This window comes from Sprattus sprattus (genome assembly GCF_963457725.1).
Source record: "Sprattus sprattus genome assembly, chromosome: 16".
Taxonomy (NCBI): domain Eukaryota; kingdom Metazoa; phylum Chordata; class Actinopteri; order Clupeiformes; family Clupeidae; genus Sprattus; species Sprattus sprattus.
Window position 1 is genome coordinate 12,746,185 of NC_137914.1, and position 16,048 is coordinate 12,762,232.

Sequence of the window (16,048 nt, forward strand, 5' to 3'; positions counted from 1 at the left end):
CACTGCCGAAGTCTCTGCCTGTTCCACTCAGCATTGAAGGCCAGCAGACAGGTCATCAGAAGAGAGCTAATGTTTACAGAGAACTCACGTGCCAACTGACTTTCTCACCACACACACAGACACACACACTCACACTCTTCTGTGTTGGGGTGGAAAGCAGGAGTTTAGCCATTTAGAGACTTCATTAAGGAAACGTAGCTGAATATGGCATGTTGGTTTGTGCATGGTTGCATATGGTGGTGAAAGTGCTTAATTGACCCCTTATTAGGGTTTTATAAACTTATATCTACTAATGAATAATGAAATCAGTGAAGCAATGCTAATGTGTTAAAAATGAAAGTACATGTATGTGGACTATTAATGGAAGCACAGGAGCCATACAATCAGATTCTTCCTTATATTTGTTGTTTTTCCAAAGTTGCAACCAGTGTCATTAAAATGACTTTTAGTCTTCCTGAAGATGTCAAATACATTTTGCTTTTGCCATCGAATTTCTGAAGCAAGTCATGAGTTGTCAATATAAAAATAATATTTTTCAATAAATGTTGACCAACAAGTACCTCTATATAGTGTATTTTCTTGTCATTGTCCGGAAGATATTGATGAGTGACCAGGTTATTTGTAAATTACACAGCCTAAAAAGTTTTAAGAGCCATAACTTACTTATCTATATATACCATTTGATATTATTAGAATGTAAAATGGTCTGTGTGCGGTTTCAGAGCGATCAGGCTTAATACAATTACAGCAGCAGGCTATACGGTATATGCCTTTTAACACTTCCTGCTGAGATGTCAATGTAGGCGGGGTTGACAGAAGGAAGTTTTGACAGTCTACCAAATGCATTCCACAGATGCCTCGGACGCTTAACCCGATGAGCAGGTGTTTCTTTCCGTTGTTCTTATTTATTTTCCTTAGTGCGCTACGCCTACTGGCTGGACTATCACATGGGTGAAACCTGCCTAAAAATGTGTCCGTGCCTTCAGGCATTATGGGCTCGAATGTTTAATAAATCAGAAGACAACGGAAGAAGTTCCAGTAAGTGTGAAGACACGGATTCCAGGACCATGGATAACTCGGTGAATAATACCTCGCGTTACGCGACGCACTCCTTCAATGGAGCCCCTCAACCTAGCCTGAGTCCGGAGACTGGCATCTACCGGGCTCTTTGGTCTTTCGAAGCGCGGGCAGAGGATGAGCTATCTTTTAGTGAAGGTGATCTATTCAAAGTCATCGATTCCACGGGCGAGTGGTGGACTGCCCGAAAAGTTGACAGGAATGGATGCACACTGGCAACGGGCATTGTGCCACATAACTACCTAGCTAGTGGAGAGGCCGATGACGCCCAGCCGTGAGTACCTGACTTCATCCAAACGCACCTAATTGGCTTTACATTTGGCCTCTTCGTCTTTTAATGGGCTCTGTCACAGTTTCGGAACATTTTAAATGGTGTTAAACATGATGAGAGGGATTTCGTCAGTTGCGCTCAAAGTTGCTGTGACATTGGCATTACAGGAGTTTGTCAGACTCAACGTTCCTGATGTATCAGATTCCATGTCAGACTTTTTACTGTTTCGCAAACATCTGCTTACTGGTTACCACTGGTTTCATAGTGGTCTCTGTTATGTTGCGGAAACGACTTCCTCCAACTATCTTTTGAAATGTGATGTGTTAGATCAGGACTGTCAACCGATTCAAAACATTAATCGAATTAATTACACGCTTTGTGCTAAATGAGTCTAAATTACTCGAGGTCAACTGTAATGATTTTATGTAGTATAGTTTAACAACAATTTGTTCATACAGTAATGGTTAGAAATATGTTACAAATTGCCTATTTCGAGAGGTTTTTGTGCGAGCGTTTCTGAAGTTCTGGAATTATCTTTCTCGAAAAGGTGATATATTCAACAAAAAAAATCCAATATGAAGCTGTACCTATCATCCAACTGTCAGTACAGCCAAAAACATTGATCATAGAGTAAGATTCAGCTGCCTTTTTGGCTCCTTATTTTTTCTATTATTAATTAATCAATGGAGACCTGGGTGCATCTGGGAGTTTGCTGTCCTGTCACAAAATCCCAGATCCTCCTGGATATGTACCAGGGTTGGGGGACTGCCTGACCTGGAGCCAGTAGAATCTCCATAGAATCTTTCCCTCTTTCTCAAAATTACTAATATGCAATGCTGGCATGCTAGCTGGATGTGACAGGACAGAGTGGGTGTAATATGATATGTCTGAGCACAAGCTTAGTATAGGAGAGTGGAGTTCCAAGACAAATTATTCATCAAGGAAGAACATAAAAAAAAAAAAAAAATGTTGTTCTTTGTTTTGACATGTTTGTTTCTGATCTTCTGAACAGTACTATGTCATGTCATACTTCACATAGAACCAAATCGTATTTGTCACCAATGAAATGTACAATATGGTTTGAGTTTAATAATTAACAGTAATCTTACCTACCATCTCCTTCCGCACCTTTTATTCTTTTGAATTTCTCTTGCTCTGGTGCACGAATATTACTTCTCATGTGTACATATGTGTACGATATGACTGTTGTTTTGTGTGTTCCTCAGGTGGTTCTACGGGAAGATGAGCCGCTTCGATGCACTCAATCATCTGATGTCACACAAGAACAGTGAGGGCGCCTACCTCATTCGCCTCAGTGAAACTGGCAATGTGGGCCACGTACTTTCAGGTGTGGGATTACTGGAGCGAGTGTGTGTGTGTGTGTGTGTGTGTGTGTGTGTGTGTGTCATCTATGTGCCATTTGTTGGTGAAACAATAGAGAAGGAAATATGTGTCAATTTAGGTTTGCCCTCTCTCTATTTCTCAAAAACTGAAGAAAATACAGCCAGTGTAGAGATTCTCATGCCAGCTTACCACTTCCACTTTTGAAATCTTTCATGACAAAAGCTGTTTTTTTGAAAAACCTATTTAAAAACCCCCTTCATTATTATTTTCTCTTCTGTCCATATACACAGTCAAGGTAGACAACTGTGCAAGGCACTTTAAGATCTACCAAACGGATGGGCAGTTCTACATGGACCGCACCAGTAGCTTCCCCAGCCTGCAAGAGCTGGTGGAGCATTACAAGAGCCACCGACTGGCTTCAGTGGAACGTCTGGGCCAGGCCTGTGTGAGGGTGAGTGATGGAGTCATGATACTACTGCATTCAGCTTTGTATTGCTGGAAATAATGTACTTTGGTGTACTAGATCGTTGACTTTAAATCCTGATAGGCATTACCAAAAAAGATAGTTTGACAGAAAACCTGAGATCTCTGGGGATGTTCTGGGTTCTGTAATCAGCATCACATCACAGGGAAAGGGGGGGATTTCAACGCTGGCAGATCCTGTGGGATAGCCAAAGTTATTTGCATGCTTCAAACACTTTTTAAAACCCATATTCTTCCTAAAACCCTGTCCACGAGGGCCCTTTGCAGTCCCAGGTTTCCTCACTGTTAATAGTTGCTGTAATTCAACAATTCAAAGTGCACCTCATCATGGCTCATAAGATTTTAGGGACGTAGATTAAATCAAGGTTATTATAGGTGAGGAATCCTTAGAGACTCCACTTTACACAAAATTATCCCCAAGTTGAGGGAAAGTGTTTGTGTTTTACACCAGTGCCTTCTGCTATTCCCCGGTTGCTCCTCCCATCTTTCTCTTTCTCAGAGTGAGAGAGTCATGCTTGTCATGTTTTCATACTGAGTGTTGTGGTAATGTGAGGCTGCACAGTCAGCTCTGCTAAAAGCCCATGTTCATTTTGACCTAGCCCCATGTTGTTGCATAAGAAAATGTCTCCATTTATAGAATTGTCTTTCTAACAAACTTTTTGCATGGTCATTAAACCACGGATGACGTAGTTCCGGTAATTCAATTTAGGTAACCAGGTTCTGTAGCATCAAAGTAATAATAGTCTTTATTATCTCACTTTCTGAAAGTTTTCAATTCTAAACATTGGGACACATCATCTGTAATTCAAGGGGCCCTAGTGCCATCTTGTATGTGGGGAACAGTACTTCAGCTCTAAATAATCCAAGGAGAAGAAAAGTTTTCTTTTTTTATCCTCTTGCACTCTATCTCTTTTTAAATGAATGTGTTTCTCTATCCTCTTTCTCCACTCCGGGGAATTTCTCTCTCAGTACATTTTAAAAGAGAAATAAAAACAGGATGTGGTTCCACATTGTGGTAACGGTATTGCCATGGTGACCATTTCATTTTATAGCTAGACTGGTTCATACACCATCGATAGGGAACTGGACTTTGAACAGTGAAAGAAAGCAGTGTCCCTCACTAAAAAGCTGACTCTTTCTACCCATCCTCAACTCCCTAAAATACTGTATGTCTGTCTGTACACATGTGTATTTGAGTGCATTTGAGTTTTGCTTCACTGCCTTCAATTACCACATATTGTGAAACATCCACCCTAATTTCCTTTCTGTCTATCTTACCACCAGTTTGCTAGTTTGCCTGTGTATGTATGAGCATGTGAATGTTGAATTCATGGCTATTCATTACTTTTCAGAAAGAGCCCAAGCCTCTGGACCTGTCCCACACCACTGTGGACGAGTGGGAGCTGCCCAAGGAGGAGTTCACCCTGGAGGACAGACTGGGCACAGGCTTCTTTGCGGATGTCTTCCTGGGAAAGTGGAAGAATCGCATCAATGTTGCCATCAAGATCCTAAAGAACAATGGTGAGTGGGGGGTGCTGAAGGTGCCTGTCTGTGTCTCTAAGGGAATCTCTGTGTTGTGTGTCCTTCTCATGTCTCTCCTGCAGAGTCCCTGATTAAAGGTGCAGGTGCATTTGAGGCATGCATTTGTTGATCACTAAGCAGGCATGTAAACAAATGCATCAAATGCATCAAAATGCATCAAAACAGAAAACCAAATATGTGAAGTACACAATAATATTGTGTAAAATACTGGGACATATCAAGCCTTAAGGGTTATGTCATCATTGTTACATGTACCTTTAATGTACATTTATTGTGGAATACTTTAAACTCTTACTCGAGTACATTTACGATAAAAAAATGTATGTTTAGTATATGGGTACATTAGACTACACATGACTCGCTACTCTTATATTAAGTTATTTGTATTTACACATGCACAGATTCTAGCCTACAAAATCGACTGCTTTGGCTACATAAACATAAATGGTTCGTAGGTCAGTGCAGAGCTATATTGAGCAAGGGAAATCTATGGAAGTCAACCCCAAAACCTTAGTCTTTGAGTGGAAATCGTTGGGAAAATGTGCTGAAAGCCGGTGTGCACATTGTAGGACTGGATCCAGAAATGTCAAGAAACGTCCAAGTTTAAATGATGTTAGAAAGCTTAAACTAAATGTATTGTTACTAGCTTAGTCTATGGGGCAAAAAGCTAACGCTGGCCAGCATTTGATTTTGCGAGTTTGTGGTATATTATAAGACTGGTTAACACATAGGCCCCTGCTTCAGATGTAACTTTAGCATCCCATCTGATCTGTCATTCCTCAGTCATAGCATGACTTTTAGTACTACTGAACTCAATAAACACAGCTCCATTTCGTTTAGTGCAATCATTCTTTTGTAGTAGCCTATTCACATCACTTCAACTATGTCCCAACTATACACAGCAAAAACTGTCCTTCCATTTATCATCTTGGTAAAAAGTCAGAATTTGGGAACGTAGCCTAAACTAAACATTAAAGTGGCAATACACCATTAATCAATGCATCATCAAACAGCATCAAGTTGGCAACATTTTTTTTAAATTGTATATTTAAAAAAATGATACACGGTAAGGATGAGCAAACTGTGTTATTTGCAATTCCAGCTGAATAAATAATACAATACCTGTATATCCCGTAAGGTAAAGGCCTTTTATTTTCTTTAGTTGTTTGCCTTAGCATTTGTATGACTGGCGTTTGTGTTACTGTTTGCATATAAAGTATGCAAAATATAAAATAGGGGATATTGATGAATCCCCAGAAAGGACTGTATAGCTGGTAAACTGAATAGTGAGTGTCAATCGCCACAGGTGTGTCAAGTAAGAACAAGAATTGCTGATGCCAAAGTTCCAAAGTTGACTGATGTTTATTGCACACACACACTCAAGCCTTGAATGGCAGGATGGACATAGAAGACTGATGAATGAATGATGACTACGATTATCCATGTAAAAGGACTCGTTTTCAACTATGAATCAGTGATTGAACCATGGATATGATTATCATTGTAATTGACTCATATCCACCCTTGACTCTGTGGTTTTATGACGCACGGCAAGTGAATGTCTCTGAATGTCTCTGAATGATGCTCCTTTCTCCAGCTCCTTGATGCTCCTCCCTCCAGCTCTGCTCCCACACAATGGCTGGAGAAGGGTTGGCCTTATATAGGCCAGAGAGGGGCTGAGAGGCATGTTAGAACATGCCTCAGGGGGAGACTCGAAACTGTCCCCAAACGTATGGGGGCTGCCTTGAAACTGTCGTGGGGTGTGAAATTCCACTGTTTATGATCCCCACAGAACCTAGGGATGGTCTGATTGGTCTGACCTGGTTATCACCCCAGGTCCTGTGAGGGCCCAAACAGCAGGGTGCCTCAGCTAGATGCAGCTGGGGGAGCAGCCTTTTGTACACAAAAGATTCACATTTATAGCATTTAATAAAACGAATCACTCTTTCTTTCTTTAGCCATTCTGCGTAGGGCATACAAATGGCCAGCAGCAGCCCTAAGCCTACAATTTATTTTTGTAGTTTATTTCCTTTTTTATTCTGTTTATTTGGAATGTGATATACTTGAATGTGCAGTTGGCTATGTTGCATAGTGTTTATTATACAAACATTTTAGAATGTTATATTTTGGGCATAACCCCACTTTTAAATTTAGAGCATATGCCTAGTTGTAAAAAATATCATCATGAAGTTGCTCAGTACTTCTACTTGAGTACTCATTTTAATGACATACATTTTTACTCCTACTCAAGTAATTACATTGACAGCTTTCGCTTACTCCACCCACCTCTGATTGTAAGTCCAGAAGCATTTTCAGCAAAACAGCAAAAATTACTCTTTTCACCTTTAAAGTCTGATAGTGATTACCTTGCCTGTCTTCATTTATTCAATATGTACTTGTCTTAACAGAATTACCCAGAGCAGAATCATTGAGAGGCAGTGGTCTATTATGTCCAGCTGTAGGGATGCAACGGTAAATGTATATTGTTCAATCGTTCGGTGTGCCCACTATAGTTCAATATGCAAATGTGAACTGCAGTATACAACTGTCAATTTCATATCATTTTCAAAACTTGCTTACTTGGCTGCGTTCTCTTCTCTGGCGGCTGTTAGAATTTCCCTCAACGCTCTGTATGCAAATACGAGCTGGAGAAGAGAAAGGAAATGGTCTCAGCTCCAGCTTGACCACGGAGTACCACTAGACAGAGAGAAGCAAATTTGGAGAGGCACAGCGTCTTGAAGATAGCAAAAACACACTGTTGCCGTGGCCCAAAAACCGTGATACATACCAAACCGTGGGTCCACTATACCGCCGCATCCCTAGTGCAGAGTAGTTGTAGTAAATATTATATGTGTATTTAGTAGTAGTATAGTAGTCTGAAGTGTAGAGCTTCTGGTAATTGGACAGGTTTTCTCTGTTAACAAATATTGTGTAGATCAACATTTCTCCCATGGGTAATTTTTATTGTATTTTCAGATGTGAACTTCCTAATGAGAGCACTGATGTAAGAATAATCAGTATGGTTCATAGCCAGTAGGGTTTGAAACAACACATAATTCCACTAAAATAATCAGAAGCCAAGGATCTAATGTTCTCCATAGGTTGTACATATATGTTTCTTACAACTATAAATGCCAGAGAAGTTTAAATAATGTACAAAAATGCAAACTTGCCATGCTGAACGTGAAATGGGATACGTTTTTCCCAGTGTACCAAATGTAAGTGAAATCTGAGCAACAAATCCACAGCTCTCCGAGACCAATAAATGCCCTAATAATTGGTCAGATAATTGTAACAGTGACATCCTGAGTCACACACACACAGTCCCTGAAGATGCCTGTTTTACAGTCTTAAATGGAACCTAATCTCCTGGGATTTGGGAGAGGAGATTAAGGACTCTGAACAGGGGATGGGACCTTTTTACCTTCTTCATACATTAATCCCACACTCTGTGTTAGCACTGACAGGGAGGATTATCCTCTTGCTCGCCTATGGAAGTCTGCTCTCTCTGTCCACACGCATATCAAGACAATACAAACACAAAAATGTACATGCACACACACACAGACACACACGGACACACATGCACACACACAGACACAGACACACACACTCACATGCATACACACACTGTTCATATGTATTTTCAAAGAAACAAGATGCATACCTCCGCCATCTAATCTATTAATTTAATCTAGTAATACTCTTCTTCCTTTTCCCTCGCTCCTCCATTTTCTCATATAATGTCTTCTGTTTCTTTCTCTAACCCTCTCCCCCCCTCTCTCTCTGTCTCTTACTCGGTTCCTCTTTTTTTCCATCTATTTACGTATCTCTCAGAGAATTTGAACCAGCAGGAGTTCCATAGGGAAGTGCAGATCCTGAAGAAGTTCAGGCACAGACATCTCATCTCCCTCTTCGCCATCTGCACCTCCTCCGAGCCATACTACATCATCACTGAGTACATGGAGAAGGGCGATCTGCTGAACTTCCTCAGAGGTAAGCTAGTGTCCACCCCACCCAATGATTCTGTTCAGTGCATGACAAATAGTGATAAGTATATACTATGTATTGGGATTTATATTATTATCTATGTATTGGGAGTTCTATTATTATCTATAAAAGTGGAATGGAATCATTGGGAAATTTAAAAAAAAAATCAGTTTTTCTTAAAACTAGGTTTGTCAAAATAAAGCGTTCATTTCGAAATCATTATTATAGAAAAATAACTATGATGCCCTGTGGCCCCATACGTAAACCACTCTGCATCAGCCATATTGGATGGATTTGAATAGTGGCCCTTCTTTTACTGTGTATGATAGTGGGCAGTCTGTGTTGTGGTAACAGTTCATATTTCTCCCATGGCACGCTTTTGACGTGGAGCAAGCATCAATGTTTAGATGTTAGGTCTACAGCTTCATCTTGGAATTATTTGTATACATCACCGAAGATAATTTGTCAAATATTTCTAACCATAACTGCCATTCAACTATACAATATACTATTTTCCTCATCAAGCATGCAAAAGCAGAAACTGAGGGGGGGAAAGCCCTCTGCCTACAGCTGCCCATTCCCACCAAACTGTTATGCACAATTACTGCTCTGCTTATGCTACATGCTACATCTCATATTTTGTGTCTATTTATCTGTGATGTAAACAAATGCTGTCATTGCAATAGATTTTTGCTCCGTAGCTCTGCTTATCCTTGTAATCGTGACCTTATGAGTACTGTATACCCACCTTGCTGTTCTACATTCTCTCTCCATTTTCATCACTATCAATCTTCTATCACTATCAATCAATGTATGCTAATATGTTTTATCCTGACTAATGGATCATCTCATCAATCATCTCTTCACTCCTCCCTTCCCTCCTGCCCTCCCTTTTCTGTTTCTCTACCTAGCTGGCCCCAAGCAGATGGGTCTCACCTTATGAAGTGGGTTCACGAGCTGGGTTCTGCTCAAGGTTTCTTCCTGTTTAAAGAGAGTTTTTCCTTGCCAAGGGTTCAGGCTCTTGGCTTTGTAAAGCACCCTCAGACAATCCAAATTGTTGTTGGCGCACTATAAAACATAGGCTACCTTTAAACCCTCTAAACTAGCATACTTCAAAACAAAAACCTTATAGTAGACAGCAGTTCATGATCAAAATAGCAAAGTGACACTATTTATGACAAAACATTCCATTTGACTGAGGTTTTAGACAAACAATCAGGAAGTCAGGAAAAAAGAAAATGTGTTCTTCATTAAATAGGCCTAAAGTCCATTAAAGTATCTGTTGTTTGCCATTAATGTGTTCAAATTGATATATGCGATGATATTACAATCATTAATCAGAAAGCATGTCATTAATTAGTTTAATCTTATTAATCGCTTGACAGCCGTACCTAAATGGTAACTTTTTCATAAACTCAAATACTACTTTACTACTACAATACTACTTTGATAAACAGTTCTTTGTGAGGAGCAGCTATAAATGCATTTGTTTTTTTGATGATAATGGCATCAACTGTGTAACATACTTTGACATAATGTTAAATGTTTCATGAAAACATCCTACATGTTCCTCTTGATAAGCCATATCTAAGCCACAGTCCATATGTAAATATTAGTCTTGTTAGGTGGCATCCAGGTTTGTCGATTGACACTTTTTCAGTGGTGTCAAACCAGCTGGCAAATGAGTTTACAACCCTCTTAAACTCATAAACCTTCTAGTCAGGGGAACCAAAAGCGCAGTATGTAGAACTATTCCCACGCATTGTTTGAGGAAGTATGCCCATGCAGTATTTAGAACTAAGCCTAGGGTGTGAAGTCAGTTGTGATCAACCTCTCCTCTCCTCTTCCCTCACCCCTCCTCCCCTCTCCTATCCATCCTTACAGGTAAAGAGGGGACGGCGCTGGATTGTGCGTGTCTGGTCGACCTGGCAGCTCAGGTGGCTGACGGGATGTGCTACCTGGAGTCGCAGAACAGCATCCACAGGGATCTGGCAGCGCGCAACGTCCTGGTGGGAGAGAACAACATCTGCAAAGTGGCTGACTTCGGCCTGGCTCGGATCATCAAGGTCCGCTGGTGTAGTTAACTATGGTGTGGCACGCTTATGTTTGCCACGTATTTCAGTCGCTAGCTGGCCTTGTGTAGATTTGTTATTTGTTCCGGTTTCTGTGTGTCAGCTTTGTATGTTTAATTTCAGCAAATTGTCCTCCATTCTATTTTGCTCTTTATCTTCAACCAATGACTTGTCCCATTCCAACTGCAGGATCCCTTCTACTTGTCAGATGATAAGAAGATCCCCTATAAGTGGTGTGCCCCGGAGGCCATCAGCCACGGGCGCTTTTCCAACAAGTCAGATGTCTGGTCCTTTGGTATCCTCCTCCATGAGATAATGTCCTATGGTGGAGTGCCCTATCCAGGTAAAATTGACAACTTCTGTCCTAATATGTACTGTAGTCCAATGTGATGGGTACAAAATCCTGGTGGCATTTACATTTAAATTGCATTGAAATCCCACAAGGTGTGTTCATCTTTTTGTAGTATGAATGGCTGAAATGTGATCTTGATATTTTTGTATGATTTAGGATTCAACACTAATGAAGTGTACGACCACATCATGGAAGGTTATCGGATGCCCGCACCCACAAAATGCCCCAAGTACATATTTGACATCATGCTTTCTTGTTGGAGTGCCAATCCAGATCATCGACCGAGTTTCAAAGACCTGAAGCCTGACCTTGAGAACTTCAACCGCTATGAACTGGCATGAGTATATTTAAAAGACTTGGGATGCAATGTCCACTCAACACCACTAGAGGGCAACAAAGTTGCACGCTGGAATAGGAAAGTTTAAAGCATACGTCAAGGAAAAGCTTCAACATTCCTGTGTGTTTGAAACCGAGTTCCATGTGATTAGTAACATAAATCTGTGTTTTATGTTACAGTCACATGGGTTTGAGTTTCTCTTTCCTGGTGTACCAAAAAGAACAGTGAGGTGTGTTATTAATTTTGTATTGAAGACTTGAGAGGCTTATGCCATTTGATGGTGTATCAGTGTTTGCCTGTGCAAGCTGTTTCAGATGCCTGATAAGCAGTGAAATATGCCCCACAGTTAATTCTTGCCATAAATATCAATGAATATCTGACAGGTTTTGTATTATATTTTGAAAGATAAACCCATACTGAGTGTGTTTGGGTTTAACCATGTTCATTCATTTCTTTAACCGACTTAGAAACTGTTCATATTGGTCCATGGCCAAGGGTCTGTTTTTGCTCCTTAGGTCTGCAAACATGACCTTGCTAGTTATAGCCACTGGGGGTCGCTTGAAGGACTGTAACCACAATTTTTTTTTTATTATTATTATTATTATTATTAAAAAAAATATCCTGGGTGCTGGTGTTATAACACGGTATTTTAGACATTTTGAAAACACTTTGAAATTACTGTAGTTTTGCGGAACTCTCCTTCTCAGGTTATATAAATAAATTTCGATTACAAATATTTTGTCTCAGATTATGGTCTTTGACCTACTTTGTTGAATATCTTTTAAATGTAGCTCCATGTCTGGACCATTTAATCGGTTATGAATTGTTCCATCCAATCATTTAAGACCTTGAAGCAACACTACACAGTAATCTACAACTTTTTGAGCTAATGTTTATATTGACAGATCATTTTGGCAAAATCTTCAAATTAATGTTGATGGTATAATATGGACATGTGACCTGTTGTTCCCATCAGCCGCCCAGGTGATGTAGCCTACTATGTATCTCTTGTGGACCACCCCGTGAAAAAATATCAGAAAAGCTTTTACAGTAAGACATTTCCAACTATATCGCCAACAGCAGTTAGCATGCTAGCAAGCTTTTATGAGTGCCAACTGTGTTGTTTGTGTTTGCCTTGTTAATCTGGATCTTACTTGTTTGCTAGGCTACTAAGGTTCTCTGATCACATGCCATAACAGCAAACATAGGGACTACATTTTGGAAGTGAGATATTTTAAGGTTTTCACCTCTGGCCCACTTCCCAGCGCCATGTTAGTCACGCCATGAGTGTATTGGCAGCAGAAGGCAGCTATTTATAATGTATTTTTAACAATACAAACTGTTCAAACACATGGTTGATGAAATGCACATTTTATGCTGTTGTGTTGGACTAGTTTTACTCTTTTCGTTGTCGATTTGGTGTGTTAATCTGTGTGTTCTGTCGTAATAGCCTATACATGCTTTCAACAATACATGACAAAAGTTCCGTGTCAGTGGCTGGATATAGCCTCCGGGTCTACTTACAGAAAAATGGGTCAGTCGCTCAGGGGCTGCCCAGAATGGTGTTCCTGAGTCACTAGAACCTCTGCCACCCTAATCCCTGTTGTCTGTGTGACAATGAGACCACGAGAGAGGTGTGTGAGCGACAGTGTATGTGTGTGTGCTTGCTGTGTGCTGAGAACGAGACCGTTCGAGTGATGATGCAGCATATCTGAGGAAAACCGCTTCCATCCAGTCCATGTTCAGACACACAGCACACAGCCAGCTCCTTACAATCCGGCCGGCAAGTGGAGAGTCAGGCCCCAGAGCTTGGCACCCATCCCAGAGAAAGAGAGAGAGAAAGAGGCCCACAGAGGCAGCTTTTTGTGGCGTAGCCTACCCTGCTGTGTGACACACTGAGCCTGGGAGAGCAGGCACGCTGCTGCAGGAGAGCACACATGCAGTCAAAAGAGGTCAGGCCATAGAAATAGAACTGCACCTGACCACTCAGGAGAGATGTCTAAGCTTTTCAGGTTTATGGGTATGATGCTGGTGGGGGGGGGGGGAGGTTGTGATAACACTGTTGTTTGCACTTGCGCATGCATTTATGACAAATGTGTGTGTGTGTGTGTGAGACACTGTTTCATTGGTCACTATTGAACACAGTGCAGGCTGTTTATTTGGCATGGGTGTTATTGCCCCTGGAAGAGCGCATTAGTTTCTAAATAAAGGGAGACTGTGGTATGTGTATCAGCCTACCTGCATCTCCATGTTGAATGACCCCTCATATATGTAGTAGAGGAAGGGGGGAGATGCCTTCAGATGTTCTTACATAAACCAGATCATATCCCTTGGGCTGGTTCAGTGGGTGTTCATCAAGGTCACGGCCGTCTTGGGTGTCCTGAGTTACGACCCAAGTCAGCAGCAGGATGGCAGAAAGCCAGCCTGGTCTGTCTGCAAGACTCTGTATGCTCTAGGCTGCTCTCGTCTCAATTTGTCCTTTTAACACCTGCAGAGCTGCCTGGGAGTCCTTCCTTGAGTCAGTGATTTGGTTGCTTTCTACCAACATGACCATAGAAAAAAGCAGAGTGAATAGAATGGTATATTAGCTTATGAGTATGACCGACTGGTTACTGTACCACTGCAACTGTGGTGATGGAAAACCACTAACCACCTTACCAATGGCCTTGAACACAAACCTACAATCTATTGTGATTGTTACTTACATGCATGTGCAAACACTGGTTAGATTTACACAATATGTTTCAATACTGTTATTGTGATCAACCCAGCCACATTTTGAAAATTGTCCTTGGTTGTACTCCTTTTTGTCCCCTCTTTTGGTATCAGAACATTGGCATGCTTTGTGTCTCCCTTCTGACAAAAAGCACATTGTTGCAATTGTGGAGTTAAGCTATTCAAATTGTTGTGGTTTTCCTTAGGTAATCCCCAGGCTTATTCCTGATCCCATCACATTTCTTAACTTGTCTGATAAGCACATGTATACCATTGGTGAGGAGCCAGTTAAGCATCAAACGAGCTGTTTTTGAAAGCATTCTGAATGATGACCCAGGAGAGCTAGAGACAGCCCGCCCTGACCCACGGTGCCTGCACTGTGCTGTAACATACTCCCAGGGATCACATTGCTCACAGCTCAGGAGCTCTCCTAGCCCCTGAGTCGGCAGTGTAGCTATATAGGTGTCTGTTACTATCTACAGATTCACCTAACTGGATACTGTAACTACAGAATGATGGTGGTCAGGACTGACCCAGTGGATCTACAACTCTGTTCTCATATCACACTGGTCGTGTGGGAGCTGTGCTGGAACTTTCCAAGACGCTCTAGTCTAGTTCTGGAACTATCACAATCTCTGACCATCAAAGGAATGACAGCACTGGATCATTGTTTCCATGGTGCAACTGTAAACACAGAGCGGATGTGAAGCTGCCTGTGTTGTGTTATGGGCTAGTTATAGAACCCTGAGAAATTCTTGACTGGTAGACTTATGACATCAGTGAAGCACAGGCCAGGTCTGGTCGAAATAACCTGCAGATGGCCAGAGTCTTCATTTTGGCTACTTTAAAAGAGGTTATTGGGTGTGAAAAGAACCTCTTTTGGAGATTAGATGGGTCCAGACGTTCTGACCTACTGTTGGTAAATATGAAGGGTTATGGGATAGTGAGTTAGCTAATGTTGGGCTGTTGTTATCTCAGAACACAGCCTGTCACCCTCCTGTTCCTCCGCCCACTAGCCTCTGTAATCATGTTACACTCTCCTAAGAAATTCCTCATCACCAGACTTTTGACATCATTGGCCCATCATGGGATCTCTATAATCAAGCTCTAGCCTCGAGAACCTAACAAATCTGATTAGCTCTCATTGCATCGCTAGGGAGCCCAAGCACCAGTTGTAGAATGGCTGAAAATGTGCTTAGTTAACTTACATCGACGTTTAAAATGCGTAGCAATCCAATACTACAATGCTAAAAATGAAGACTAACAATAAAACAGAGTTTGCAACTGACCAGTTGCATCAAAATGACAGGTTGAGAGCAGCTGAAAGCAATTTCCTCTCTTTTTAAGCTCCTGCCCTGATGTTAAATGTGAGTTTAGCCTGATTAATTTGTCATGTTTCTTTGTTTTTGATTTTGTTATGTTCAAAGTGAATAACTCCTACACAAACAAATTGCTCATTCCCATTGAGTATATTTGCCGTATGAATGGATGAGCCCCTATGGAACTTTAAAATACAAATATGTGTATCGTGGAGTTGTTTATAGTAAAAAGGTTCAACAGCTTTTCATTACTGACCCGTATGGAGTGGTTATTAATCACTCTATATCTTCACTGTGTCAGGAAAGTCACTGAGGCCTCTTTGTATTTTCATATGACCTTTTCTCCAATTCCATACACCACATCAACATGGCTTCGCAAATGTAATATTCACACAGACATTCCTCATAACAACTTCAGATAACAAACTTCAGATATGTCCTCCTCAGACACCTTAAATAGTGTGTGAGAACAGACTGCCCAGCGGGGCTCGTTCCCTCCTCATCTCCCAGCCCCTGAGTCGGCAGTGTAGCTGACTACTAGCCACT

General features: G+C 41.1%; 1 protein-coding gene across 1 annotated transcript; it reads left to right on the forward strand.

The window, feature by feature from the left end:
• Positions 1-947: 947 nt before the first annotated feature.
• On the forward strand, positions 948-11,885 carry ptk6b (PTK6 protein tyrosine kinase 6b; the record flags this gene model as incomplete). The annotated part of the gene is made up of 8 exons (XM_080854211.1): positions 948-1,351; positions 2,575-2,696; positions 2,983-3,143; positions 4,528-4,696; positions 8,555-8,713; positions 10,592-10,773; positions 10,969-11,122; positions 11,288-11,885. 8 exons carry the CDS (start codon positions 948-950, stop codon positions 11,470-11,472), a joined length of 1,536 nt encoding a protein of 511 aa, XP_080710337.1. The 3' UTR covers positions 11,473-11,885.
• Positions 11,886-16,048: the final 4,163 nt, after the last annotated feature.